Raw genomic sequence first — 26,844 nt, 5'->3', positions numbered from 1 at the left:
TTTTTTCTTCTGGTTTGTTCCAAGTTTGCCAAAAAAAAAAATTATATATATATATATATATATATACGTAGTACCTGACAGTAAATCTGAATAAGTGTCGTTTGTTTGCAAGGTACTCTATACCATGTAATTAAAAATGAATTATTATTTAGGATTTTTGCACTTAGTGTAGGGTTTTTTTAAGCGTTACTGTATGGAAAATGCCATTGCAAGATTAGAGAACCACCCAGGGTGTGAGAACAAGAGGAGAACCAATTGCATTTTCATTAACAGCACAAATAAATTGTGGTGTTCATTTCAGAACCTGAAACGAACTTTGCTGTAAATGTTTTCTGGATTAAGGTTTTCATTGCTTTGGTCACCGGCTCAAAAACAAAAAGGTGTAATAAACCTGTCCCTTCAAGCATCATTGTCTTAATGAATTGTTTTTTCTATGTTGAGCCAGTGGGCCATTGGTTTTGTTGCTTATGTATTGATAATTGGATAAACATTTGAAAAATGTGTCTTGTAAGGGTTTTTATTCATCCCTCTGTAGACCTAAGATTTTCCCCTAATTCCTCTTTCCATTTGTAGACTTATTTATATTTCAATTTATGTTTATATATATTTTTTTTTGGTCAGCTGTTTACATCCTTTTTACGGACAGTGTTCTTGGGGACTGTGAGAGCATTGGAGTCGTGTGCTAAAGTGTAGAAAGAAAAATGTCAAAAAGCCTTTTCCCCCTTCCACAAATCCTATCCATCTTTTTGAAAGATACACTTTTTCACTTGCTAAAAACATGCAAAATCCTGTCTGATAACAGGGTGATGGGGTCTTTTTCAATAACTGTGTTTTTTTATTTACTTTTTAGCCTTTTTTTTTTGATGGGGGGGCGGGTCAGCATATGTAGCTTCATTTACCTTCGCTTATTTAGCTTAGTTTATCATGTAAACTAAACAGACGATGGAAGAACTGTTTATGTATTTATGGAGTCTTAGTCCAGACATTGTTTTTTAACGCCTCTTTCTCTATTTCCCAGCTTTGTTAATGCCAGAAGCCTTAGATACAAACTAAAGATTAGAAGTAGCAAAAGCCTCATCAGAAAAGGGTGATAGTAGATTGGTGGCAGATGACAAAGTGACATCTGGTAGCGCTGGCTGTGTATAAAAATAGCAGGATGTGGGAGGGGATAGAAGAATTGAAATGACAGAACAGAAGCAAAAAAACAAACAAACAAACAAAAAACCCAAAGCCTTAACAGCTGAAGCAACAAATTATTTACAGCCATCCTTTGTTGGTAACGAGCATTTCATTTTCCAGTGGCATGTTTAAACTGCTAATTGAAATGCTGTGCATCCACCGCAGGCTCATATAGTGCTCTGCTTCTGTGGGGAATTTATGAAGAATTTACTTGACCTAGCTTTTAGCACTTCCTCACTACTGTTGCAAACACACTTCTATAAGCTGAGTTTTATTTTTTTTATAGCTTGAATAAGTTGTTGAAAACACCGACCTACCACTGCAGTGGAGTGTCTACTTAGTGTCTCTGACATTTGAGATGTTTTCAGAACCTGTAAACACAAGCATGTCTGTGTGCATGTGACCTAGATCTTGGTGGAAAATGTTAGTAACAAAGTGTGCACTAAGTATCCTTCTGCTGTTTGTTTTTTTTTTTTCTCTTCGCCAACTGAACTGAGGAAACCACAGAAGCGATGAGAGGTAGAGTTGCAGTAGACTACTACAGGTAATGATAGAAGATACATTGCAACCACTGGTAGGAGAAGATGCTTTAGAAAAGGAAGCGAGGTTAAGAAGAAAAGCTGCTGATGATAATGGTAGTTTTATAGTGTATGCTTTTCTGAGCCCTGTTTTTAAGAATCTTGAAGAAGTGAGTGGTGAATCCCAGAAGCACAGTTTGAAAATGACTGAATGTGTTAGCCAAGAAAGAAACGCTTGGATTTACTTCCGTGGTCTGGGCTTAGGTCATCGGGCACTCCCATTAAAAACAAGAAGTGGCCAGGAGGCACATTCAAGAAAGGCAGGTGACAGCAGCACGAATAGGCTCTTGTATTCTTTTTAGATTGGTTGGTCTGATAAAATTTGATGCCTAGATAAAAGGAGAGTGGCTTTTTTGTGCCTCTTACAGCATGTGTAATGTGTTTCAGCATTATCGGGGCAACTTTAAACTGGTATTAGCTGAAGACACTCGTTGTTGAAGATACGTTAAGGAAGCTGCTTGGTCTTCTGATAGGTGACAGTGTCCCGTATGAGTTGTCCAGAATCTTTACAGACTTTGTAAAGCTCACTCAAGGCTCTGGGCAGTATCTTTTGTGAAGATGTCAATGGTCTCCACAGTTTGAGAGCAGAACATAACAACAAAATGTCAGAAATTGTGTTTGTCCAACTTCCTGGCTTACTCAATGTACCTATGTAATCTAGTTCATGAACATTTTTTCTCATGTGTCTCTGGCACTTAGATCGGGGTGCTGCAGTAACTACTGCAACAAAGCTTTGTAGCTGGAAGGCCCAGCGCTGCTGCCCCCTCGGGACTCGCAGCGAAACACCTTCTGAGGACGTGACACTGAGTGCTCCACGAAACGGGGCACTGGAATGAGACACCTTTGTGTGAGAGATTCTGCAGCACATTTGGAGTCTAAAGCTAATTCTTCTCTATCTGTATGTTTTCTTGCTTCATTGCCTCCTGGTTTTCATGCCCCTTTATTTTAAACATTAGTACAAATTATTCTCCATGGAAACAGTATCTTGGGAACTGGCAGATGTGATGCACTTGCTGCCTTATATTTAAACAATACAGATGATCCTGTGACCAATAATTCTGTTTCATGTCTTTCAAGCAAACTAGGCATTCTTCTGTGGAAACAGGAGAGGTCAAAAAGATGGAGATTGGAGTGCCAGAAGTGTTAGAAGGCAGAATCAGGTGTGGGCAGTTTTAAAACAATCTAAGAAATACAGATGGGCAAATTTGTTTGTATCTTCTACAGTGCTGATACCAAAAGGTAATGATACTTTGAGTAATGTGATAAATTTCTCAGGCAAGTTGTTCAAGGGGTAAAATTGTCTCCCTTAAAATGCATAGGATATACGGATTCTATTTCCAAAATCCCAGGAGGAGGAAGACCATGTTAGACTAAGCAAAACGTCACAGAAGCAACATGTAAAATATCTACACCTAATAATCTTGAATATCTTGCATCAGAATTGCAGCATTACCTTGGTGTTGGTGCTGGTGTGCAATCTGCCACTGTTAGAAAGGTGTTGGTAGTCACCTTGCCTGGGATATTGCATCCTGAACCTTTTGAAGCCTTAAAGTAAAGGTAATCCTGTGGATACTTTGTCATGTACTAGAATATAATCAAGAATGTTTGGAGCTAGACTTTAAAAAACAATGCCGAGTAGTTCCTGTTAAGAGCAAAAGTTGCTGTGGATAATTTGGCAGTGCTGTGGGGTATCATCACTATAAGCATTGTGTAAAGGGAGGGTAAAGAGAGTGTCCTGTTTGCAGCGCTGCTCAATACATGACAATGACACTTCTGAAATCATGGGGTGGGAGGGTAAGGAGAATTACACAGTCTCTCCCTGGCCCCCTCCCCCGTCCATTTTTTTATAGTTACAGTAATTCAGCATTAGCATTATCGTACTTGTGAACAGAGATGGGAAATTATGTTCCAACTTCTTATGTAGGCACTGTGCACAAAAGTTAAAATGATTTAAAAATCTAAGTCACCACTGGCATTCATAACTTAAATATTTAACTTATGACTGCCAATGAGCATGCACCTTATATTTTACCACAGGAACGCCTCCACAGTTTGCTTGTATACTTTAGTGGTGCTTTACAGGGTACCGATTTTAAATCTGTCCTCAAATAAACTAGAGGAATGATTTATGTATCCTAGGAAAATAGTTGGTTATATCTTCAAGATTTTGGAAAACTATCTGGTGGATGTCTTCCAGATCTCCTTGTATTTAATGCTTTGGATCAATGATTTTCTTCAGCTGAACAGAAGTAAGTGCTTCAAAGTTTAAAGCAGTGGTGTTGATTTTTTTTGACTTCATGCAGAGAAATGAGGCTGGTGCGTCTGGCACCCTGACACTGAGCCAGAATGCTGGAGTCAGCAAACTTGTCATCCTGCTTCTTCTGCATCTCCATTTACTGGGGAATCCACTGCTGAATCCCAGTGACAATGTGTGCAGTGTTTCTGACCTGTGAGAAAGCTAGACTATGAAATCATAGCTTTTCTTTGGTGGCCTGTCACTGCAGTACACCAGAAGGGCTTGTGCTCTGCTCAGCTCCGCTGGCAGGTGTCCGACGGAGGTGGTTCTGCTCCTCCAAGCACGCAGACGGCCAGCGTGCACCGGCCAGGTCTGCATACTTGGATCTCTGGTCCCAGCTGCAACAGCTTAACTTCTGCACAGGAATTTCCTTAGGAAAAAGAAACCAGTGCAAAAAAATCATTCGCAAATCTCCTATGAAATACATGGATTCCAAACCACCATCTAATTTTCCCATTTCAGTTTTTTTTTTAATTTCAGACATAAGCTGAATTCAGTGTGTGTGTGTGAGCATCTATTCTTGATATTAATTGCATTAGAGAAGGAATTTGTATAGCAGTTGTTAATATAAAAAGCAGTATTTTAAATGTCATTTGAACCTGTTGTTTGCTTCCCTGAAGAACGCACTTGTCTGGACTCTTCAGCTTACTAAAAATAGGTAAACCCAGTGATACAAGAGCCTGTTTTTTGGATCTGTCCCCTTCGTGTTGTAACACAATCAGTACATTTTTACAAATTACAGTATACACTGTAAGCTTCAGAGGACTTGGGGGTGGGAGGGGCAGAAAATTGGAATTTTATTTTTTTCCGGTAGACTATGTTATCAGCGTTTCCTCTTCATAAACTGTGCTTAAAAACAGTTTGTTTGCACTGCGGAACATGCTGTATTCTCCCAAATGCAGCCCTTTGGGATTCACACAGCCCCCTACAGCCCCATCAGCCCTTTCTAAGCCTCGCGGTGCCCTCGTGGAGAAGCCAGGCTGAAGCATGGCACGAGGGCGAGCAGGGCAGGGGGAAGCCCATGTGCTCCGCTCCAGCACCTGGGCCGTGGCAGCCGATGGGGAGGCCGACCTGTCCACGACCAGCACACCAAAAATCCCTCCCAGCTCCCTCTCTTGGGTGTTGAAAAGATCCAGTTCTGCAGATCTGCCCTGTTTGTGTTAGTACATGAAACGCTTAGATGAAATGGCTTCGTTAGGCAGCCCCAGTGAGCCTCAGGCCTAGCCTGGATTTGTGGCTGTTTCTCTCTGTCGCGGTGCAGAGGCCCCGCCGTGCCCTGCTCGGTGTGGGGCAGGTTCTTGAGGTACTTGGAGCCTTCGGGTGAGGGTCACGGTGGTCTCACACAGACCTGAGCTGCTCTCCTGCTCCTGCAGCTGCTCTCCGTGGTGGCGGCAATGCTCGTCTTACTGCCAGATCGCAGAGATCGCTGTTAACTTTGAATTCAGAGATTACACTGGGAATTATGAAACCTTTCTTTCACATTTTGGATCAAAACACACTGGCTAGCAACCCCGCTTCCTTCAGCTTATTCATCCATGTGTACTTGGACGGCGCTTTCAGTGGTTTTGTGCCTTAAACCAGCGGCAGCGCGGGGCCTGCGGTGTCCTGTAGGTACAGCCGTGCCACCACCCCCTGCCCAGGTGCCTGAAGCACAGGGGCTGTGCGAAGCCGGGGCTGTTGCAAACTCGTGGTTACTCCTCCAACATTAGAGGAGTTGAAACCTCTAAATCTGGGGGATGTGTCAGATAATCACTGAAAGCAGGAAGAGTAAGAGGGGCAAGTTGCTTGAAGTGAAAATTACCGTTCCCTGCTTCTGGCAATTCAGGACAGGAGTTCCTGCAGATCACTCTTCCAACAGAAAACACAAAATAGGAGTTTAGAGGGCTTCTGCCACAAAACTCTAAATAGGGCAAAGTCCACGTGCAGGTACCCATAGCATTTAACAGCAAATTAAAAAAATATATATGTCCCCCCAGCTGCCTTCAGCGTGTAGAAACAGTGAGTGCCTTCCTGCAGGGGAATGCAGCTTACGTGTGGCCTGAAGGACTCAGGCTGATCTTCAAATAAAAGGTACTGTAACTTTTTGAAGCTTTATATTTTCGAGGTTAAATGAGCTTGCTCAGTGAAGTAAAGGTTAATTGTCTAGATACAAAGAACTGTGACATAACTTCATTTGTCATGTGCATAAGAGAATACAGTTATATTCAGGAATGCAGGCATTTGGTAATTTGTAAGACTGGTTTCCCAGAAATTAAAACATCACGGACAAGTTGAGTGGTTGAAGTACTTGACTGCTCTTTCAGATATTTCATGGTCCTTTTTGGATGCCCTAAACAGTTTTTTCCCATGATGGGAATTGAAGGCAGCAAAAAGAGAAAACAGCAAAATGTAACAGATTGGGGAAAAAATGGGGGGGACTGAAATAGTATGAGCAGTTATGAGGCACAACACAGTTCATGAGGGAATATGTTCACGAATATCTATGGTCAGTTAAAAGAACTAATGCAATCTTTAAACATGTCAGAAACACAGTAATTTGTAGCAATTTTGTAGATCCAGTATTAGGCTGAAAAGGCAAAGTGTCTGTCACAGAGCAGGCAGAAGGATGCAGTTAATAGTTCTGTTTTGTCTGTGTTCCTGCCTTGCTGTAATGTTGAAATTTCAGTTCTGTTACCAGTTCCAAAAGAATTTTCACTGGAAGCTGTTTCATATCTTCAAGTGGGCAAAATCACTTTACCCAGCCAAACGGAAAGGTTTTGCAGAGGCAAAACCTTGGTTCAGTGGTGACGCTTCCACTTGGTTCAGCGGAGAAGCTTCTCAGGCCTGGCAGGCAACAGGGCATAAGCAGAGTGTCTGGGGACACAAGCCTGCATTTGTGCAGGGCACAGCTAATGGAAGTACACTGCAAGCGGTGGGTGAGTAATGGCAGTGTAATTAGTAGTGCCTGCTGCTTCATGGAAAATAGGCTATCAAACTAGCATTTAAAAAAACAACACAAAATGCATTATTAATATGGATGCTAGAGAAAGACTCCTTTACACACCTATAGGGGCAAGACTACTGATGTACTCTGTTAAATGATATAATTTTTGTTTGCAGTATACTTTTAAAAAATGCTATAGCCTAGGCCATGTCTCCAGAAGCTGTAATGTTTCTTGGTCTCATCCTGTAGCGTGGTCTGTATAGGACATGAGGAATCCCTCACTTTTCTGCTCAGCTCTCCAGCAACCAGTTAATGGGAGATTTCTGCAGCAAGCTTTGCTTGTTATAGCTTTGATAGCTAAAAGCTAAATAGCTGCTAGCAGTAAAAGTGGCTGCTACCAGCGCGAAGCCACCAGTCACACGTATCCCCAGATCAGGCTGGTGCCACAGCAGGCTGGATGCAAGAAGGGGACGGGCTGCATTTCATCTCCCCCGCCTAAATGGGACCTGAGGCAGGACTCTCATCAGCCCTCCTATCCACTCACGGCGCAGTGTCCCTCGCTGCCAAAAATCTCCTCATTGCTGCGGTCTGTTTTGGGAATGGGCATCCTGCCAAGAAATCCACTCTTGGTGATTCTTTCCTGTTGTCTTTTGCTCTCTAAAATGGCAGAATAAATAATTTAGGATTCATGTTGCCCTTTTGGGGTTATGGTAAGGGTTTAAATGCTAATCAGATATTGAATTCCTATTAATTTTATCAAGAACCAAGCCATCACACTGAGGGATATGATGTTTTTCTCTTTAAAGGAGAAAATCCTGGTTGATATAATGCATTAAGTATGAATGCTATCCCAGTTTAACAGGGGAATTCCTCGTGTCCTGCCCAGAGTGTTCAGAGCTCATTAGCAATGATTATTAACAAGGCTCTTTGGGAGAAAACAAAACAGAAACCATGGAAACAGCAGGCAGCTAGCAAGGTAGGTGTTTATTGTAAAGCATAGGTTCGGGGAGGACAAATTCACATCCTGAACTGATCTCTCTTTTTTTTTTTTTCCCCCAATATTGTGGTGGTTAGCCTAGATACGATTTGTTTAAAATACTTTCTACAAGGCCACTTTGAACTTTAATAAGCAGACTATTAGCTGGTCACAGATTAAGGTCAAAAGAAGACAGAGAAAAATCAAGATCAGGTTCAAAAACTCCTTTATGCATTGCCCTTGAAATGCTTTCCTATGGCTAGATGTACATAGCTAATGTGAATGTCCTGACAGTGATTCAAGAAATCTATTATTATTTTCCAAATAAGATGTGAATAACAACTAAGAGAAATATTAGAATTTTCCTTCATGATTTTTAAAGCACATCTGGAGATCAAAGGCTCTCACTGTGAAACAATGTGATAAATGTACACGTTCTTTTTAGTCAGAAAACCTCTTTTGGAGTAGGCTTTTATTATGTGCCAGATACAACTTTTTGGTGATTTAAAGTCATATTTTTAAGATGTAGATAAAATTTAAAAGAATGTACTTTTTGACATCAGCACAGGAATTAATTTAATTTGGAAAAGGCATTTCTTCACATGCAATCAGAAATCCCCACTCAGTACGGCCTGAGATTTAAATTCTGAGATTTTAAATCCCGAGATTTAAATTGTATGTGAATCAGAGGTAAAAAACATCACCTCTGTCTTTCCAGCTCCCCTCTTTCATTTTTGTGCTTGTGTAGGCTTTTTTCCTATGGTGTCTGATGCTTGGTTTCTGTGCCTGGTTTCAGTGACGAAGTACTTACATTCATCAGTCCATAGTGAAAGAAAAAGCAGTTTAAGTGTTCAATAATGCAGACAACAGTATGGGTTTTGTTTCTTAAAATGATCGGCCATGAAATACAAGAAGGTGTAAAGAGCTCCTATTTTAATTCCACAGTGGCTGCCTGTATGTTAAATCTGATATGACGGATTTATTTACTGATATCCAGAACCTACACAATAGCTCCTTCTGCCGTGCCTGTTGAAAACCATGATCTATTTGCTCTCTGCAATGTTCATACTGAGAAGGGATACTATGTAAGTACTTAAATTAAAAGTGTACCCAGCCAAAGATATTTTTGCCATTATTTACTTATTATGAACCCTCTTTCCCAATTACTTATGGCATTTTTCTTACTTTAACTATTATTTATACTGATATTTATATTATTTATACTGATATTTAACAATATCAGTGCACCATACTTTAAAATAGTACAAACAACTTTATTTGCAAACAACGTCAAAGCTAGGCAACACAAATAACAGGAGTAAGTAACTATCTGGTATCTTCAGCTGTACTGATGCCACTGCTGTTAGGAGGTCAGTGTGTGTGCTGGGGGCTTGGTCCTTCTCGGAGAGACACCTTCCAGGGCAGAGGTTTCCCTCTCCCATTGACTACCCGCTTGGGGCTGCACTTCTGCTGTCACCTGAAGGCCTCTCCCACAGCTTCTCAGCACCTCCACTGTTCATGGTTACTGTTCCTCATCTTTTGTTGGAAGAGCAAAGGGTTGGTTTCTGCTCAGTGATCTCTTTGCCAGTGGGAGTTCAGAGTGTGAAGCTGCTTTGTGCGAACTGTTTCTGCTGCTGTGACCATCACTAGGCTAGTACAGAAGAGGAGTAGGTAGTAACATTTTTTTTTTAAATTAACAAAATTTTCATCACACTATTATCAAGGTGCAGCAAAGCATTATCTGAGGGCCCACCCAATCTGAAATGTCCTTTCTTCTGCTTTTTGTCTGCCTTAGCACTGATAGGTTTGGAGCTGCCTGAGCAAAGAACTCAGCCTCTGATTAAAGTCAGGTGTTGGGTACCGATGCCATCACCAGATTCAGCATAAAACTTGGGATCCCAAGGCTTTCCAAACCTTCAGATATGCATTTACTCTGCACAGAAATGTAAGTATAAAACTTGGTGTCAAGTGTTACATGCAAAATTTAAAAAAAAAAAGAAAAAAAGAAAAATAGCTGGAACTTCTCATACATTAGATATTTTGTGTGTTACAGCACAGCAAATTTCAGTAATGACATGTACTGGTGTAGTTACTTATTTCAGTAGGAGTTTAGCAGATATTAATAATATGCTTTTGGAAATCCCATGGACTCACTTTGAACTTATACTACTTCATAAAATTAAATACTTTTGAAGAAATTGGCCCTGAGCTTCTGAATGAGAATATACTTCCCATTACTTAATTTCCCTTCAGATCAGTCTTGAAATGTTTAAAGTTAAGTTCTTGGCTGAATAGCATTGACTTTGCTGAACCAAAGCCTGAAGGAGAGCTGTTTTTTTCCATTTGCTGTCATCTTAGAAGCAGATTTCCTTTAGGAAGATGTCCTGTAAAACATGTCCTGAACCTTCAAATCTTTATTGTAAGGGGATCTGTTTGAGGCAAAGTAAGACTTAGAATAATCTAATTCCTTAAGAGTATGCAGTAAAACACTATCGGTTTAGATTTACTAAATTAGTAGAGGAAGGGGGAGGCAAAAAGACACATGCAAGACACTGCAGACCTAAGTATCAAAGATGATCAAGGCATGGAAGTTACCAAATTCAAGTCCCATCAATATGAGCAGTTAAAGAAGAGCTGAACTCCTCTATTCTAGATGTCCTTCTGGACTGTTTCACCCACATGCGCTTATGCACTTACGTCTGTGTGTGTGTATGCATCTCCTGCCTGAGAGTGGAAGGTAGACAGAAGGGGAAGAGGGACATGTGCACAGATTCTGAGAATGTCTTGGGTTGGAAGGGGCCTTAAAGCCCATCTAATTCCAACCTGCTGCCATGGGCAGGGACACCTCCCACCAGACCAGGTTGCCCAAAGCCCGATCCCGCCTGGCCTTGAGCACCTCCAGGGATGGGGCATCCACAGCTTCTCTGGGCAACCTGTGCCAGGGCCTCACCACCATCATTCTAAAGCATTTCCTCCTAATGTCTAAACTGAATCTCCCCTCTTTTAGTTTAAAGTCATTATGCCTTGTCCCATTACTACACTCCCTGACAGAGTCCCTCCCCAGCTTTTCCGTAGGCCCCCTTTAGGCCCTGGTAGGCCACTGTAAGGTCTCCCTGGGGCCTTCTCTGCTCCAGGCTGAACAACCCCAGCTCCCTCAGCCTGTCTGCACAGCAGAGGTGCTCCAGCCCTCTGATCATCCTCGTGGCCATCCTCTGGACTCACTCGGATAGGCCCAGGCCCATTTTATATTGGAGGCCCCAGAGCTGAACACAGCACTCCAGGTGGGGTCTCAAGAGAGTGGAGCAGAGAGGGAGAAAGAATTTAAAAGTTTCCTAAAAGCCCTTCTGAATGAAGGCAGCTCTGGGGACTGCTGGGTTTGAGGCCGAGTGATGGGGAATAGGAACATGTTTAAGTTCCCCTTAAATTGTTCTTGATGGAAAAGATTCACTGCACCCTTGCCTCCATTTGCACAGGCTCCAGGGCCATAAATTCCTGGGTTACAATGTTCTTGCTTGCTAAATGTTTGCGGAGCAATGACATCTGTTTTGTTGAGAGGCTGCCTTGGGAGTGCGCTGCTTGCAGTGAGTCTCCGAGTGACACGCAGCCAGAGCTCGGGGCAGTGTGTGCAGCACCACACCACATCGGCCTGCGTAAAGTGAGGGCTCCCCACGCTGTGCCTGCTCCTTCGCTGTGCGGACGCTGTAGTAGGCTTTTACACACGTTACGTGATTACTTTCAAGTTTGTCTGGCAGGTTTATACGTATACATATGCACTATGTATCTTAAAAAAAAAAAAAAAAAAAGGCAAATTCTGGGCAGCTTTTCCCACTATTTGTTTGTTGTTATACTTCATGACTACCTTGTTTTCCTCCTCACTCTTCTGCTGTATTTTGCTAACTTTATAAAATCAGGATATCAAGACTAATTGCCTTAATGTTTTTTAGTGTCCTTTCTGAATAGATTATTTTTTCACTTGTATTTACAGTTCACTCTCTGGAGAGCTAGATTTACTCTAGTAAGTAAATAATGTTTGCTACTTTGAAAAAATCCTACATAGATTTTTAAATTAGTCTTTAAAATATTAGATATGCATCTGTAATTTTTCTTTCTTAAACAATAGTCTGTCAAAGACCCTGGGCTGAAATGCCAGATCCCCTTCTGTACTAGGGAAGCTGTTACACTGACCCATTTTTGCCTTAATATTAATTAAATTGGCACAAGGAAGTAGCGTTCTTGCTGGCAGATGCTCTACAGCATTCAATCTCCTGTAACAGCTCCCACTGCACTACACTTGCATGTCATTAGTGTAGGTGTGGGCTGGGTAGGACAGATGTGCTTGGGACTTCGGAATTTTAGAGGAATGGTGCGAGCTTCTGGGGGGTTGGACATGCGGCAACCTTCAGGTGACTCTGACTTGCTCCTGGGACGGTGATTTTTTTGTATTACTTTGCATCACTCTGAATGTCGTTCTGAACCAAGTGAACCAAGTGAAGGGTCGTTGTTGAACTTTTGTGCCAGATAACCCAGGTCGCAGCCTGGGGACCTGACATAGGTCCATAGTGAAATGCAGTTCCAGTAGTTCAGAAAGTTTCAGTGGGTCACACACAATGACAGAGTCATATCTGTGAATTTTTGCAGGGTCAAGCCCCGGACTTGTGGTAAAGGGTTAGAAATGTAGACAGCAGTTGTAGATGTTTAAATAGATTTAGTTGCATCTTCTTATGTTTCATTGTTGGTTTCTGAAAGTGAAAGCTTTCCTGTGGCTTTTAAAGACCTCTTCTAAAATCAGACACACTGAGATACAACTCGTTTTTGAAGTTTAGCTTTACACAAAGCCATGTCAGTGTTTTCTACCTGTCTCTCCTACCTAACTAGAATGAGCCAGAACTGAAGTTTATTACAGCCTGGGAACAGTTTTCTGTGAGATGCTCGTACTGGACTGCGTCTGGAGGGATGGGGCTGTGCACCACGTGCCTGTCCTCCGACGTGGGTGGTGGTGCCATGCCAGCTGGTGGTACTGCAGAGCTGACGTCCCTGTGCTACTAGAAGGATTGCACAGCTATGGAGAAAAAAATTAGCATTTTTGAGGAAATGGGCATCTGGATGTGTCAGTGCGGTCCTGGTGCAGTTGTTGCTCATCTCCTTGGCTGCTTCTGCTGGCCCTTGCGGGTGCACCCCAAGCAGGCCCAAACAGGGCCCACAGTTCATTCAGACCACAGAGCATGTCTCCCAGAGGAGGACAAGTGGATTAACACACAGGGAAGCAGTGACCTTGCTCAAATACTCCAGTAACAGCTGGAGGAGGTGCAGGGTGGGTGCACCAGGCATCCTGGTGCTTTTTCAGAGTTCTCAGAGGCACTGGCTACTGACACGTGAGAGTTCAAAGGCAGAGTTTGTCACTACAGTGCCTCTGAGAGCCATACCCTGACATTAGCTACGGTTATGTCCCATATTCCTTTGAACAGCTTGCCCCAGGTCTCCTTGTTCCACCTCCCTGCCCTCCTGGAGTGAAATCAGTGACTGACACAGTCTGCAGCTGACCAGAAACCCCTTAATAAACCAAAACCTTAACTTGTGGTCCCCTGGAGGCTGCAACAAAAATCCTGATCCCTTTTAAGAGAGAGATGCCACATGCATGGGAAGAGACTGTAAAAAACATTGTGAAAAAGCATTGCAAAGAGAACACACCACAGAGAGGAGAAGTGTTGGACTGAAGTCAGATACAAGTTGCCTGGAAAAACTAAAATAGAAAAGCTAAAGTTGCCTGGAAAAACTAAAATAGAATTTAGACTTTCTGACGTAAATCCAATCCTAAGTTAGGCTGCATGGTGAGTCTGGAGGGGGATGTTGCTTTCTTTCCTTTTAAAGAAAATGGGCCAACCTACCTTAGCAGATCCTGCTGTGGGACCAGCTATAGCTGCCTGGTGTAGTCCTGAAGGCAACAGTTTGGGGGCTTAAATCCCTAGCAGTTATCCTCTTACACAAATGGTAGCGGTCTCTCACAGCAATGACAAGCAAGGATATTTTAACTGGCAATATTGACAGGGACAATTTATAGTCTATTGTGCGAATGCAGCTGCTGAGCATTCATACCCTGCCACCATCTCGACATTCCTGACTCTATTTTTATTAACTATTTTTGACAAAGGAGGTTTAACAGGAATACCTTCATATCTCAGCATAATTTATATCTCCTCCATTTGCACATTTTTTCTTCTGTGTTCTCTTCCTCCAACTTTCCTTCCTTCCCATACTTCTCACACATACACATCCCTGAAAAAAAGTGTTGGATGGGGAAATGGTGCCAAAACCATTGTCTCACACCATAAATACAGTTCAGTAACAGAAGAAGTTTTGCTCAGCAAATACATTACAAAAAACAATTCTGAAAAAAGAAAACTCCTGTTTAACTGCTACAGTTAAAAATCTCTTTATTCAGTTAAAGAGTTGCACTGGGTTTTTAAGTGCCATCCTTTCAAACTCCACTTTTAGGGTTTGCGTGGGATGGGGTTCGCTACAGAAAGGATGCTCAGTGTGTTCTGCTGTGGCATTGCACGCTTTGGGATCAGAGAGCTGAGGAGAAAAGTCTGTGCGGTTGTGTTGTACTTTATTAAATGATTATTTACCTTTTTTCCAGGCAAGAAACACACAGTCATAAAACTCTGCCCAGTCACAGCTGGCTATCAGCACCACATGATGGCAGGATCACCTTGCCCCCCTAGGGAGCAGAGCCATGGGCTGAAGGACGTGAGCAGGGCTGCAGCAAGAAGCCCAGGCTGCCCTGAGGTCTCCGGTTGTCATGACATCACTTTTCTCCCTTGCTGTATCACACAAAAACTCTTATTTTCTGCTGTTTTTCTAGTTACTGGTAAGATTTGCTGACAACAAGTGCCCATATTATGTTTGTCCCTATTACAACACAGACTAGAAAGGTCAGACTGCACACAACACCACGTAAGGAGCTGAGCAGTGGGTGGAAAGCAGATTGTTTTCCCAAGGCAGCGTGGTACGGTGGGGGTGAGGAACAAAAGGCTTGGCGGGTTATTTGCACCCGTGGTTTTCGCTGGGTGCCAAGGGCAGGCTGTGCAGGGGCACCGAGCAGTTATGGAGCCACCAGCCCTGCTGTCAGCCGTGTGATGCCCTGGGTACCAAGCAGCTGAGGGAGAAAGTACTGATACCACTTCCCCACCTGCTTTTTTGTAAGGGCTTCCCCTGTTTCTCATCATGCCTGCGGGGAGGCTCAGCCCACGGGCTGGCTCAGCATGCAGGGGACTTTTCGGCGTGGCAGTGATTGACAAGGCCACGGTGTCCTGTCAGGGAGGCTGTGTTTTAGAAATAAAATTGCTTTGAGAAATTGCAATGGAATAGCTCCCAGTGAGCGGCTGCTAAACTGGCAGTGTCTTTCAAATACAGGGATGCTTACTCTTTTGTGTCCCTTTTCTGTCCCTTTATTCATCTTTGCTTTTCCTGGGGAAACAGAGAAGCTTCTGTTAATTCCTGGTCCATGCTTTTCTTCCCTCTCTCCCCTCTCCTTGTCTTTCACCACTGAAATATCTCAGCAATGCCAGGAGGCTGGTATGCCCTGGGAGGGTAAGAATAGTCTACAATGGCAGAGATCCCTCCTGTTGTTGCTTGTCTGCTTGCAGTTGTCCAGACAGAGGATCCACGAAAGAGGTAAGAGCAGAGGAATCTGAGCAGCTAGAGCTTTTGCAAGACAAATTTAAACCCTTTGGAAGCTTTGTTCCCATATCCAGAGCTAACAGTCCTGTTCAAATCATCAAAATAATCCAGCAATAGTAACGTTGTTGTAGCTGGGGTTCTAGTTGTCATCTGTGGCCCTTACCAAATATTTCTTTTTTCTTTCTTTCCCGTCTAGGTCTAACCTACTTGGGAAATGCCAAACCTGTAAAGACATCAGGAGCTGGCAGCGCTGTGAACCTGGTCGAACATGGAGCGCTGGGACTCGCTGGGATTTTTGATTGTCACTCTCAACTATAACGTGACAATTGTAGGTAAGTACTTTACAAAGCTCTGCTCTTTGTTTCACTGCTCCTGTCCCAAAGCCACACAAATGTTCTACTGATAGTTCCATTTCATTTCTAACTATCCCTTTGTAACCTTTAAATAAGAAGTTATTGTTTAGACGTGATTTAAAAGTGGTTAGTGTATTTCTTTTCTTGTTAAATAGCTTCCTGCTTCCTCTCTGATGGATATTTTCTGAACTTTATGAAAAAATTCTGGCATGGTTTTCAAATTTGGATGTCAGTGCCTGAGCTTTGAATCACCTCTGTTATGGGCTGTTGTATGGATCATGGTGAAAACACACAGAAATAATACTTCATGTATATCACATACAGCCAACAGTATGCGGTAGCTTCACCGATGGACCAAAATATTTAAAGAAGGAAAAAAACTCTCTTTAGCAAGAAGACATTTGTTTGTGGTTAATTACCATTGCTTTTTGTTCTTTAATTTTATAATTGAACAAAGTTCATATGCATTTAAAACAAACGAAAGCAACAACAAAATCAGTTTATTTTTTCCTCAGCAAAGTGGTCTGAGTGTTTCTTTTTTCCTCTTCTTATTTAAATAAGACACTCTTCCTCTTTCGTAGGCTGCTTGGAGCAAAATGCGAGCCAGAGAAAGACTTTTTAGGGCCTTTCAAAGCCCCTTCGCTCTGGTCGCGGGCAGGTGCTGTAGTTTGTGCTGGGCGCTGCAGGGAGCACCCAGCTCGGCCGCAGGGGCTTGTTGTAGCACGGGTAATGAGGGGCTGAGTCGTTAGAGACAGTGGTGCACAGAGGGGATCTCGATAAAATGTGTGTCGTACTAAACTACTTCCTAAGGAGCCATTGATTTTTTTAAGCAGCACTCCCTATTGTACATGATCTAATTAAAAATTGATGGTGAAATAGCATGTAGTATTTTGAGCTTAATTAACTAATGTGCTTCAAACACTTTGAGGTCCTCACAGGGAAAATATGTTACCTAAGTATGAGGCATCGCTTTCTAAAGATGACTGATTCCGTACAGCTGGTGCTTTCTATCGACCAACACTGTCAAAAAGAGGGCAGCAGCACAGCCTGCATATCAAAACACAAGAAGCTGAAAATACAGGGGAAAAAAAAAACAACACTAAAGTTCAGGTGATTAAAGATGGAATAGGAAGATCTTGATTTATTTAGATAATACTTTATTTTGCCAGGAGCAGCAGCTTTCTATGATGATACCTCATATAGTCTATATATCCTTACATTTTTCCTATTGAAGTTTTTGCACTTCAGAGTGCAGCTTTACTGATCCAGTCCCATAATCTGTCCATTAGCCACAAATGGTTTACGTGGGACATTCAAATCGCATGCTCAATACACTAACAGATATATGTTGCAGAAATATTTGAATGTTTAAGATTCTTACCAACTACAAGGAAACAGCTTTATGGGAAGTAGAAAAGAATGTTGTTCAAGACAATACCTGTAAATAACACTACATTTTATAGAAAAAATGTTTTTGGATCTAGATTTTAAAAACACCATCAGAATGCGTATCAGTTCTCTTCAACAGATTGCCTTTAAGACGTTGTGTGCATGTGAGATGTACAGTCACTATTAATGACCTGAGGTTTTCAGTGCATTTCTCAGTGATTAACTGCATATAGCACGCTTCTGCTTCGTCACTGAGTCTTGCCATTTATTTATCTATGGTTAAAACCACTTTCTTAACTGCTCCTTAAAGTACAGAATTAATCTCATCACTCTTTTCTGTGTTTTTTTTTTTTGTCCTTTTTGCTCCTAGGTGTGTGTTGTTTTCTTTTTTTTTTCTTTTTCTTTCTTCTTTCTTTTTGATTTTTGATTTTTTCTTCCTTCTTTTCCCTTTTTTTCTTTTTCTTTTTCTTTTTCTTTTTTCTTTTTTTTTTTAATACTTGAAACTAAAGCAGGTGATTAATAAATTAAATGAATTTTTCAAAACCACATAAGGAAACACTGACAGGACTCAAATGGAAGCTTGAGAAATTCAAACACTAAATTTTACTTCAGATGTTAAATTTTTCCATGTGCTTGTACAAAATATATTTTTAGTTTTTGGCAATATTACAGTTTATTTTCAGACTTTTCTATCCTGCCCAGAAAAAAAAATCTTTTTACTAAACAGCTTTGTCAGTAATATAGCAATTTGTATAACTTTACGAAAAAACTTTTATCTAAAACCTTCCCCATGCAAATATCCTCCATGGAACTGTCATGAACAATGAAGTCTCATTCAAAAGATATGATATGCAGGGTAGGAATGCCTGATATTTCACTGCTGTTGGTGTGATGGAATAAGGTTAAATCTTGATCTTTCCCACTGAAGTGGATGAGACCAAGCCTTACCTAATACAACCATATGAAGGAACTGAGGAAAAGACAAATAAAAGTAATCAGCATATGGAAATGCCAGACCTGTAAGGCTTCACTCGGTGTTGGTGGTAAGACAGGAGGGAGCTGAAGGGAGAGAGGCAGCATGCCAAGGTCACGGAAGAAGGAGAGATAGGATGAAAATGAGGCAACTGAAAAAGTATTAGAGAGAAATGACTGGGGTACATGTGCACACACAAATTTACATTCATAGTACATTTTAAATAAGTTTTCTAGTAGCACCTTAACTAGCTCATGAGTAAGTATCAGTCTAGACACAGCAGAGAGATTTTGTTGGCAGTAGTAAACTATATATATAATTTTGCAGCCAAGACAAAGAAAAAATGCTACTTCATGAAACAATCTTTTGTATTTTGAAGAATTTCATGCTGTGTTAGCTGATCTATATTGAAATAGGACAAAATCCAGGTGTAGGAATATGAAACCAACGGTAAGTAAGAACTGTAAGAGAAATGGAATTATTCACTCATTTTCTTTTTTCTAATGGATTTGTATAAGTTCAGAGTGTTTTCATTAGTCTGAGGTTTCACTTGGTTTGTTTTATTGCATGTCAAACTCCCACACTCTCAAGTCTAGGTGAAAGTTATGGAATATGCTAGCTAACACATATTCACACAAGTTTCAGTCCTAGTCAAAACAAAGCCAAGGAGGTGCTTTTTCAAGAGGAAACTGATTACAGAGGTATTTCTTCAAATGCTTTGTATACAGAGAGAGCCTCACTACATTATCTGCCTTTTCTCCTCTCTCAGTGCTCTGACTCCTTCTTTGGTTCTCTTCTAGGAAAGATCTGGCTAATGTTGATAATTCTGCTGCGAATGGCAGTGGTTGTGTTAGCAGGCTATCCACTCTACCAAGATGAGCAGGAGCGCTTCATCTGCAACACCCTGCAACCAGGATGCTCCAACGTTTGCTATGACTTGTTTGCTCCCATATCTCACTTCAGGTTCTGGCTCATTCAGACTGTGTCTATCCTGCTACCTTATGCTGCATTCAGCATTTATGTTTTGCACAAGGTAGCTACGTACATTGTAAGAATGCACTGTTTGGTGTACAGATGCAGAGGCAATAAGGATTCATCCAGTTACAAAGACCTGAAGAAACTTTGTAGAAATGCTCTAGTCAATAGATTAGACTGTGATGCAGAGAACCTAAGTGTCCTCAGTTTTTCTGGGGCATACACTGTTCATCTCTTTTTTAGGACACTAATTGAGGCTGCCTTTGCAGCTGCTCAATATTACCTTTTTGGATTCTTTGTTCCTGAGCGCTTTTCCTGCTACCATTCACCTTGTACAAGTACAGTTGATTGTTATATCTCCCGGCCCACTGAGAAGTCCATCATGATGGTTTTCATCTGGGGTGTCACCAGTCTGTCCTTTCTGCTCAGCCTTGCTGACCTTGTCTGTGCCCTCCGGAGAATGACAGCAAGAAACGAAAAGAATGATCTGCTGGCAAACCTCCATGCAGAGGGTGAGGGCACTATAAATCTTTCCCTAGGACAGCATGGCAGCCCAAAATCCCCACCTCCAAATCAAGATTGTCCAGCATCAAATGGCAGCCAGACCAGTGATGGCTCCTGCTCACTTCTCTCTGAAGAGGAAGAGGAGACTATTATTCATCCTGAAGGGGTCTCTCAGCAAACTGCCAGCACTAACCTTAACAGCAACAGCAACAAGCCCTGTATGTCAGGAGATCTTGATGTTAAGCAAGATAATATTGAAGAACCATTGGGTGCTGGTGACCAAGAAGGAACTACATGCCAGCAGGTGATACCAGGGCTCCAGCAAGGTTTCATTAAAGATACTGCCCTGACTTTGAGACCTCAGATCAAGTCTCACCTTGGAGTTTCCTCCTCTGTAGTTCAGAGCAAGCTTTTAGGATACTACACTTCAGCTGAGCTAAAGAATCCTGATGCACAATCAAATTATAGTAGTACTAGTTGCTTGAGATCAAAAAAGTCAGAATGGGTATAAAATTCTGAGAGACCACTACACAATGAGCCTGGCAGGACACATCACTGTGACCCTAAGGAATTTTTGGGTAGTTTCAGCTGGATCCCTTTGCTGAAGTTACGTTGCAGAGACATGCTGCTTTGCTGTGTTTGGCTAACTGAAGGAAAAGAGGCAAAACGGTGGATAAGAATTTGAAGGATATTACATTAATGGAACTGCTTTTTGGAAAATGTAACATATTTATCCTTTTCTGGGTGTAAGTGACTCTAAAAAGCTGTGGACTGTCATTGATGTGACTCACCTGTTTTGCCAGGAGTACATGTGCATACTTGTTTGCTCTAACCTAGTTTTATTGCAAAAGATTGAACTTAAGGAAGGTGTGACTTTTAAACACAATTGTACATTATCTACTGTCAGAAGGTTAATTTATCTCCTCAGATTAAACTCTCTAAGCCCACTCTAAGAAAGGACATTCAGGCAAGAGTAGATGGTGAAAAATATAAATAAAAGTTTTGTAGCAAAGTGTTAATGTGTAAAGAAAGTGTGGATCTTATGGATCTTTTGGGACTGAAGAGTACACCTCCACTACTTAGGGTATTGGGTTTACGTGGCAAGGTTTTGGTAGGGGGGGCCTGCAGGAGGGGGCCTCTGTGAGAAGAGTCCAGCAGCTGCCGTGTTAGATAAGGGCCAGTTTCAGCTGGCTCCAAAGGGACCCGACCCTGGCCACAGCCAAGCCAATAAGCAGTGATGTTTGAGTCTCTGTGAGAGCAGATTTAAGAAAGGGAAAAAGCTACTGCACAACAGCAGCTGGGATTGTGAGAAGCAGCCCTGCAGCCCCCAAGGTGAGTGCAGCAGGAGGGCAGGAGGTGCTCCAGGCACGCAGCACAAGTTCCCCTGCGGCCTGTGGAGAGGCCCCTGGTGGAGCAGGCTGTCCCCCTGCAGCCCACGGGTCCCACACGGAGCAGATCTCCACGCTGCAGCCCGTGGAGGAGCCCCCGGTGGAGCAGGTGGATGTGGCCTGGAGGAGGCTGCGGCCCATGGAGAGCCCCCGCAGGAGCAGGCCCCGGGCCGGAGCTGCAGCCCGTGGAGAGGAGCCCATGCAGGAGCAATTTGGGAAGGACGGCATCCTGTGGGAGGAATCCCACGTGGAGCAGGGGCAGAGAGCGACTGTGAAGGAGCGGCAGAGACGAAGCATCAGGGACTGACCACAGGCACCATGCCCCGTTCCCCTGCGCTGCTCAGGAGGAGGAGGAAAAAGAGGGTGTATGGGGGGAAGGTGTTTTATTTATTTATTTTTAGTTTCTCACAACTCTAACTTGTTAGTAATAGGTGATAAATTTCACTGATCTCCTTATGCTGAGTCTGTTTTGCCTGTGTCAATGATTGTCGAGGGATCTCCCTGTTCTTATGTCAACCCTTAAGCCCATTTCATCATATTTTCTGCCCCTTTCCCTTTGAGGAGGGGGAGTGAGAGAGCGATTGTGGTGGGGCTCAGCTTCCAGGCTGGGTAAAACCACCACAGTTAGCAGTACAGTGACAGTACCTTTCTCTAGCCCAGAGGTCAACTGGCACAGTCTGACCATGTCTGTGTTACTCAGCTCCATTAGCCTGCAAAACAGGGTGGCTGCACCCACGCTCGCTGTCGGGATTGGTGATAAGCTGAAGAATTGCCCAGGAGATGATGAGGAGGTGTGGGCCAGCAGGGTTTCAGGGGGTGCTCTAACAGCTTGGTGGCGCAGGGGACCAAGCTCTAGTGCCCATGCCCTGGCACTATTTACTGTGCGTGAGTGCAGATGTGCTACGTCTTACATGTACGTCTTACACTATGCATGAGTGCGGATGACATGTCTACAAAGCGTTATGTATTAATCTGAAATAGTCACACTAAGCTCCCTGTTTCAGTAGGGAGAATGATTCATCTGACCTGTTCAAGGCACCTCTTCAGTTACGGTGAGTCGCTTTCTAGATGTGCCTATTTCAACCACAATGTGAATATCTCAGACCTGGGCTCAGGGAAGATGATTTCTAACCCAAGAGAAGGATAAAGCAGCCATAGCTATGCAGAAGTACTCACCTCCTTTGTTTGACAGACACTAATCACTTGAAGACGTGTCTAAATGAAGCGAATCACAGATTTTATTATTGTCATGCTTTGTGCTTGCCTTCAATGTTAATTCTCCTGCATTTACATAAGCGTGGTCCAGCAGTGAAGCAGAGCAGTGTGTGAGCTGAATTTTCTTATACCTACCCGTCAGCGGGGGCTGAAGGTTGCATACACCTGCAGATCATCAGTGGGAGTGGATGTGGAGGAGTGTGCGCCCAGAGGAATGTACTGCTTGCAGTGCCCGTGACACAGGGCTGCTCAGGGGGTGGCACGAGCTGGTGTTGTAGGCACAGCCTGGAGCTGGAGTAGCTCCCACTCCATTTAGACCCATGCAAAGGGAAAACAGGCACCGATCCAGCCTTGCCTTTGCTCTGCAGTATAACAAGTTTCTGTAATGGCTTAATAGCTGGCTCCTCGCTGCAGCACATCAAGGGAAAACAGCCTTCACATTCTTCCTTTTCTCTCCTGTGGGTACAGACGTCTTTGGGATAGTCTGGCTCATAATGTCTGGGTATCATTTCTCACATATATGAGGTAAAGACTGGCACTTAATTATCCCTCATCTTCTGCTTCCCCTCAGAAATCAGGAAGCAGAGGTACTCTTTGGGCCTGGAGGCAGAATTTACTTTTGTAAAGTAGTTTGGGATCCTTAGGTATGCTACAGAAGTTTTTAATTGCTACCTTCTAAGTAATGTTTTTCTCTTTATTAGCTGTGTTTGTTTCTTTTATCGTGTGTGCTTGCTGTATGTTTTGTCATTTCCAGGACAGGAGCAGCATTAATTATTAAATTTATCATAGGCAGAAAACCATAAAATATTTAAATTCCTCATCCTCCAAAGCCTCTGTAATGGGGTCTGTGCTGATTACCCATACCATGACAAAACACTGCAACAATGAAACCTGTTATGATTCACTGCCTCTTCTCAGCTGTGAGAAGGAATGCAAGGAACAAATGTGAGTTCAGTCTGTCGTGTACATCCCTCAATGTGAAATATAAATAGGATGGGATAAATAATAAATGCGCTGTGGCTGGACACAATTTGCTTATTTGTGTCTTTAGCTAGACGTCTTTTAATCACTAAGGAGTCTCATTTCCAATCAAGAAGATCCTCTTTGTGTCAGAAGTGGAAAGTGAAATGAGTGAGCTTCTTCCTTACTGTGCTTGTGGTTTCTGCGTGAGACTGCGGCCTTGTTTGTGCCACTCAGCTGCAGACCTGGCTGCTCCTGTACCCTTCGACTCATAATCCGGGGTCAGTGCAATACACAGCGCGTTTGTAAAAACTGCCTACTAAACCAGCACGATTTGTATGATATGAGAGGGAATAGACATTTCTGGCATCAACAACCTGCTCTTTAGGGAATGTCTCTGAATCTCCTAATAACTATTTCCAAGTCATATTTATTAAATTACAAAGACGTGGTTTTACAGGCTGGGTTGACTAGCATGGGAGATGAAGGGAAGATGTGCGGAAATGTTTGTATTATTCTGAGCTTCCTTGGCTCAAGCAAGTTAGATGCCATTGCTGGTAGGGGCATCCACAATGGGGAGGAGGAAACAGGACAGAAGATCTGTTTGAAAGAAGAAACTAAGAGGATCCATCCTAATTTCTTCTTATATTCGGTATCACTGAATGTTAAGGTGCTATGAATATATCTGGATGTCCTAAAAAAGTGAGTAAAAGATGTAATAGATGTGGAGCAAGGAAGTAACAACATTTTATTCTGTGTAAGCAAAGATGTATTTTTTTTAACTTGTGAATTGATCTTGTGAGTCCTTCCAGAACATTCTTTGTACTCAGAATAATGTTGCGAAAGCTACTTGTTAAGTTTGTCAGCATTTCTTTATATCTTTTCTTTACCCAGCCACTCCAGAAAAAAAAAAAAGCATTTCTGCTTGATGACACAATACTCCTAACACTGCCCTCAGGAAGCTTTATCTTGCATTCAGACAGGGCTGCCAGAGCTGCAGGGCAGGTATTAGTTGCACACTGTGATGGGTTTATGGAACTATATGTAAGCTATGTATGGTGCTCATCATGTCTTGTATTACCCAACAAAGGACTATACAAAAAGGAAATAAGACTTGGAACAGGTCAGGAAATCTGTAATGAAATAGTTTCCACATGGAAATAAAATTTTCATTGGAGAATTATAAAAAACCTAAAACCATTCTGTTCTCTTAGTATCCTTGACTGTATGATAGCACTTCTCATGTTAAATAAATATCTTGCAGGATGTTGAAGACCAGCAATTTCCATCTTTTGCATACACCAAAATCAAATATCCATGGGAGTTTCTGCAGTATGAGCATGAGTTTCTGAGTATCACCACGATTAAAACAATGAACTAACCAACCAAAAACAAACAAAAAACCCACCAGTTCTATTTCTCAACATTAAATAAGATAGGCTGTTAAAAACTTTTCATGAAAAGTATTTTTTCAATGTTTTGTTTTGTTTTAGTTCGGACTATGTTTTAATACCAAAATAAAAGCCAAACCCTAAGTTTCAATCAGCTATAATCACTTTCTTCTCTTTCTTCACACTGTAGGTTGGGTCACTTTGATTTATAGTCACCAACATAGTGGAAAGCTGTGACTCTATTCTCTTGTGAAATACACTGTAGACAGGTGTCTAGGGAATGCATAATTTCCCATTGTCAGCAGTTGTTCTCCATGAATCTCTTAGTTCAGACCATGATAAGTATTAAATCGGAAATTAACAATGTAGAGATCCTTAGTGTATTCTTTCAAGTTATTAAAATTATCTGCCCTTTTGTGATACATCGTTATTCCAGTGATTATCTTTCTAGAAGGGCTCATTAAAGAGGATATTAATTGCACATTATTTTATTTTAATGTCATGATTACAATGAAGAACAGATAAATTATTACTGCTTGTAATATTTTAAGATAGTAAAAAAATGCATCTCCAAAATTAAGAAAGTTGAGTAGTTGAAAGGCTGCTCTTTAACTTCTGTCTTTTGTACTGCTTTTAATAGCCTGATGTTCAACTGATAGGGAAGTAATTTCACAATGTAATGCTTTTACATTGTAATTGAGTTGCTAAAATATTCTGTAAATGTGATGGTCTTTGTTCAAAGTCATAGCATGAACTCTTGGCCTGTGGTACACAGTGATGACAATTCTCAAAAATTAGTTTAGCAAGACAGAAATTTGATCAAAAAGTTTGGTATCTTTGCACTTTATATTATCTGGCATCAATGTTGCAATTATCTGGCATCTACATTGCTATCACAATCTTACTAGCTTTTGCCTTTCCTTCTCCTATTTCTGTTTTCTTAGATTTGGTGTTGACTAGTGGGATGTCCCAGGCCATCTCCACAGCTATGATTTAATTATGGGAGCCCACATACGGTGCTCACTCAAAGGGCTGTTTTCTGATCCTGTGCCATGCACAACACAGACATGTTGGAAGACAGAGAGCTGTGTCTAATGCAGGTTCTGCAGGTAACACTCTGAGTACTGGATTAGCTTTGAAAAGTTTTCAGTGATGGACGATTAACTGAGTGAAAATGACAGCAGATTAGAATGGGTCCAGAGGAGGGCCATGAGGATGATCAGAGGGCTGGAGCACCTCTTCCACAAAGACAGGCTGAGGGAGCTGGGGTTGTTCAGCCTGGAGCAGAGAAGGCTCCGGGGAGACCTTACAGTGGCCTGCCAGTACCTAAAGGGGGCTACAGGAAAGCTGGGGAGGGACTCTTTGTCAGGGGGTGTAGTGACAGGACAAGAATTAATGGCTTTAAAGTAAAAGAGGGTAGGTAGGTATTAGATATTAGGGAGAAATTCTTCACTCAGAGAGTGGTGAGGCACTGGCACAGGTTGCCCAGAGGAGCTGTTATGAAAGAGGCCAATCCCTGTTATGAAAGAGGCCGATCACCCAAGGAATAGGGAAAATCTGACGATAAGCATGGTCTTTTGCTGCGTGCAGAGCATTCTCTCTTGCTGCCATTCCCCTCTGACTTGACCCCTCTTTCCCCGTGTTATGTGAGCGTGCTGGGGTGAAGTGAGTGTCCCTGAGGCAATCAAGAGAAGATGCACATACGCCTTACCCACCTCCTGGCTCATCCAGCCCCTCCAGCTTTGTCCCAGGCCTTTGTCATCATGCTTCAATCCGTGCTAAGTCCATTTTCCAGAAGGGATTTTAGCACCTTGCTTTGCTGTGTTCTTGGCAGTAGCTCTTACACTATGTTTTCTGTCCGTCCCATGCTGTCTCTTGGCACCCTTTGCATTTAACAGAGCTCAGACTGTTATTTTGGGGAAAGAGGCTCCTATTTTATACCTCGGTATCTGTTAATTGGAAGTGAATGTCACCAGGAGAGGTGGTGAAACTTAGTTTGGTTCACAGCAAACTGTGAGGGAAGGTTGCTCTGCTTGTGGTTATAGGCCTCCTGGAGATCTGGGG

At 42.3% G+C, this 26,844-nt stretch overlaps 1 protein-coding gene across 6 annotated transcripts; it reads left to right on the top strand.

Moving 5' to 3' along the window:
- The first annotated feature begins 645 nt into the window (after nucleotides 1-645).
- On the top strand, nucleotides 646-24,941 carry GJD4 (gap junction protein delta 4). Of its 6 annotated transcripts, none has more exons than XM_080580883.1 (5): nucleotides 646-7,952; nucleotides 8,898-9,037; nucleotides 9,748-9,897; nucleotides 14,590-15,964; nucleotides 19,148-24,941. In XM_080580883.1, the coding sequence occupies exons 4-5, from the start codon at nucleotides 15,901-15,903 to the stop codon at nucleotides 20,335-20,337; spliced, it is 1,254 nt and encodes a 417-aa protein (XP_080437009.1). In that variant the 5' UTR covers nucleotides 646-7,952; nucleotides 8,898-9,037; nucleotides 9,748-9,897; nucleotides 14,590-15,900; the 3' UTR covers nucleotides 20,338-24,941. The 6 variants fall into 6 exon arrangements, with proteins under 6 accessions (XP_080437009.1, XP_080437012.1, XP_080437011.1 ...); XM_080580886.1 differs by having other exon boundaries at nucleotides 646-9,037; nucleotides 14,590-14,820; nucleotides 15,829-15,964; XM_080580885.1 differs by having other exon boundaries at nucleotides 646-9,037; nucleotides 14,590-15,626; nucleotides 15,829-15,964.
- Nucleotides 24,942-26,844: the final 1,903 nt, after the last annotated feature.

This window comes from Anser brachyrhynchus (genome assembly GCF_964034855.1).
Source record: "Anser brachyrhynchus genome assembly, chromosome: 2".
Taxonomy (NCBI): domain Eukaryota; kingdom Metazoa; phylum Chordata; class Aves; order Anseriformes; family Anatidae; genus Anser; species Anser brachyrhynchus.
Note: the sequence above shows the minus strand (reverse complement) of the source record. Positions and strands in the feature narration are given on the sequence as shown.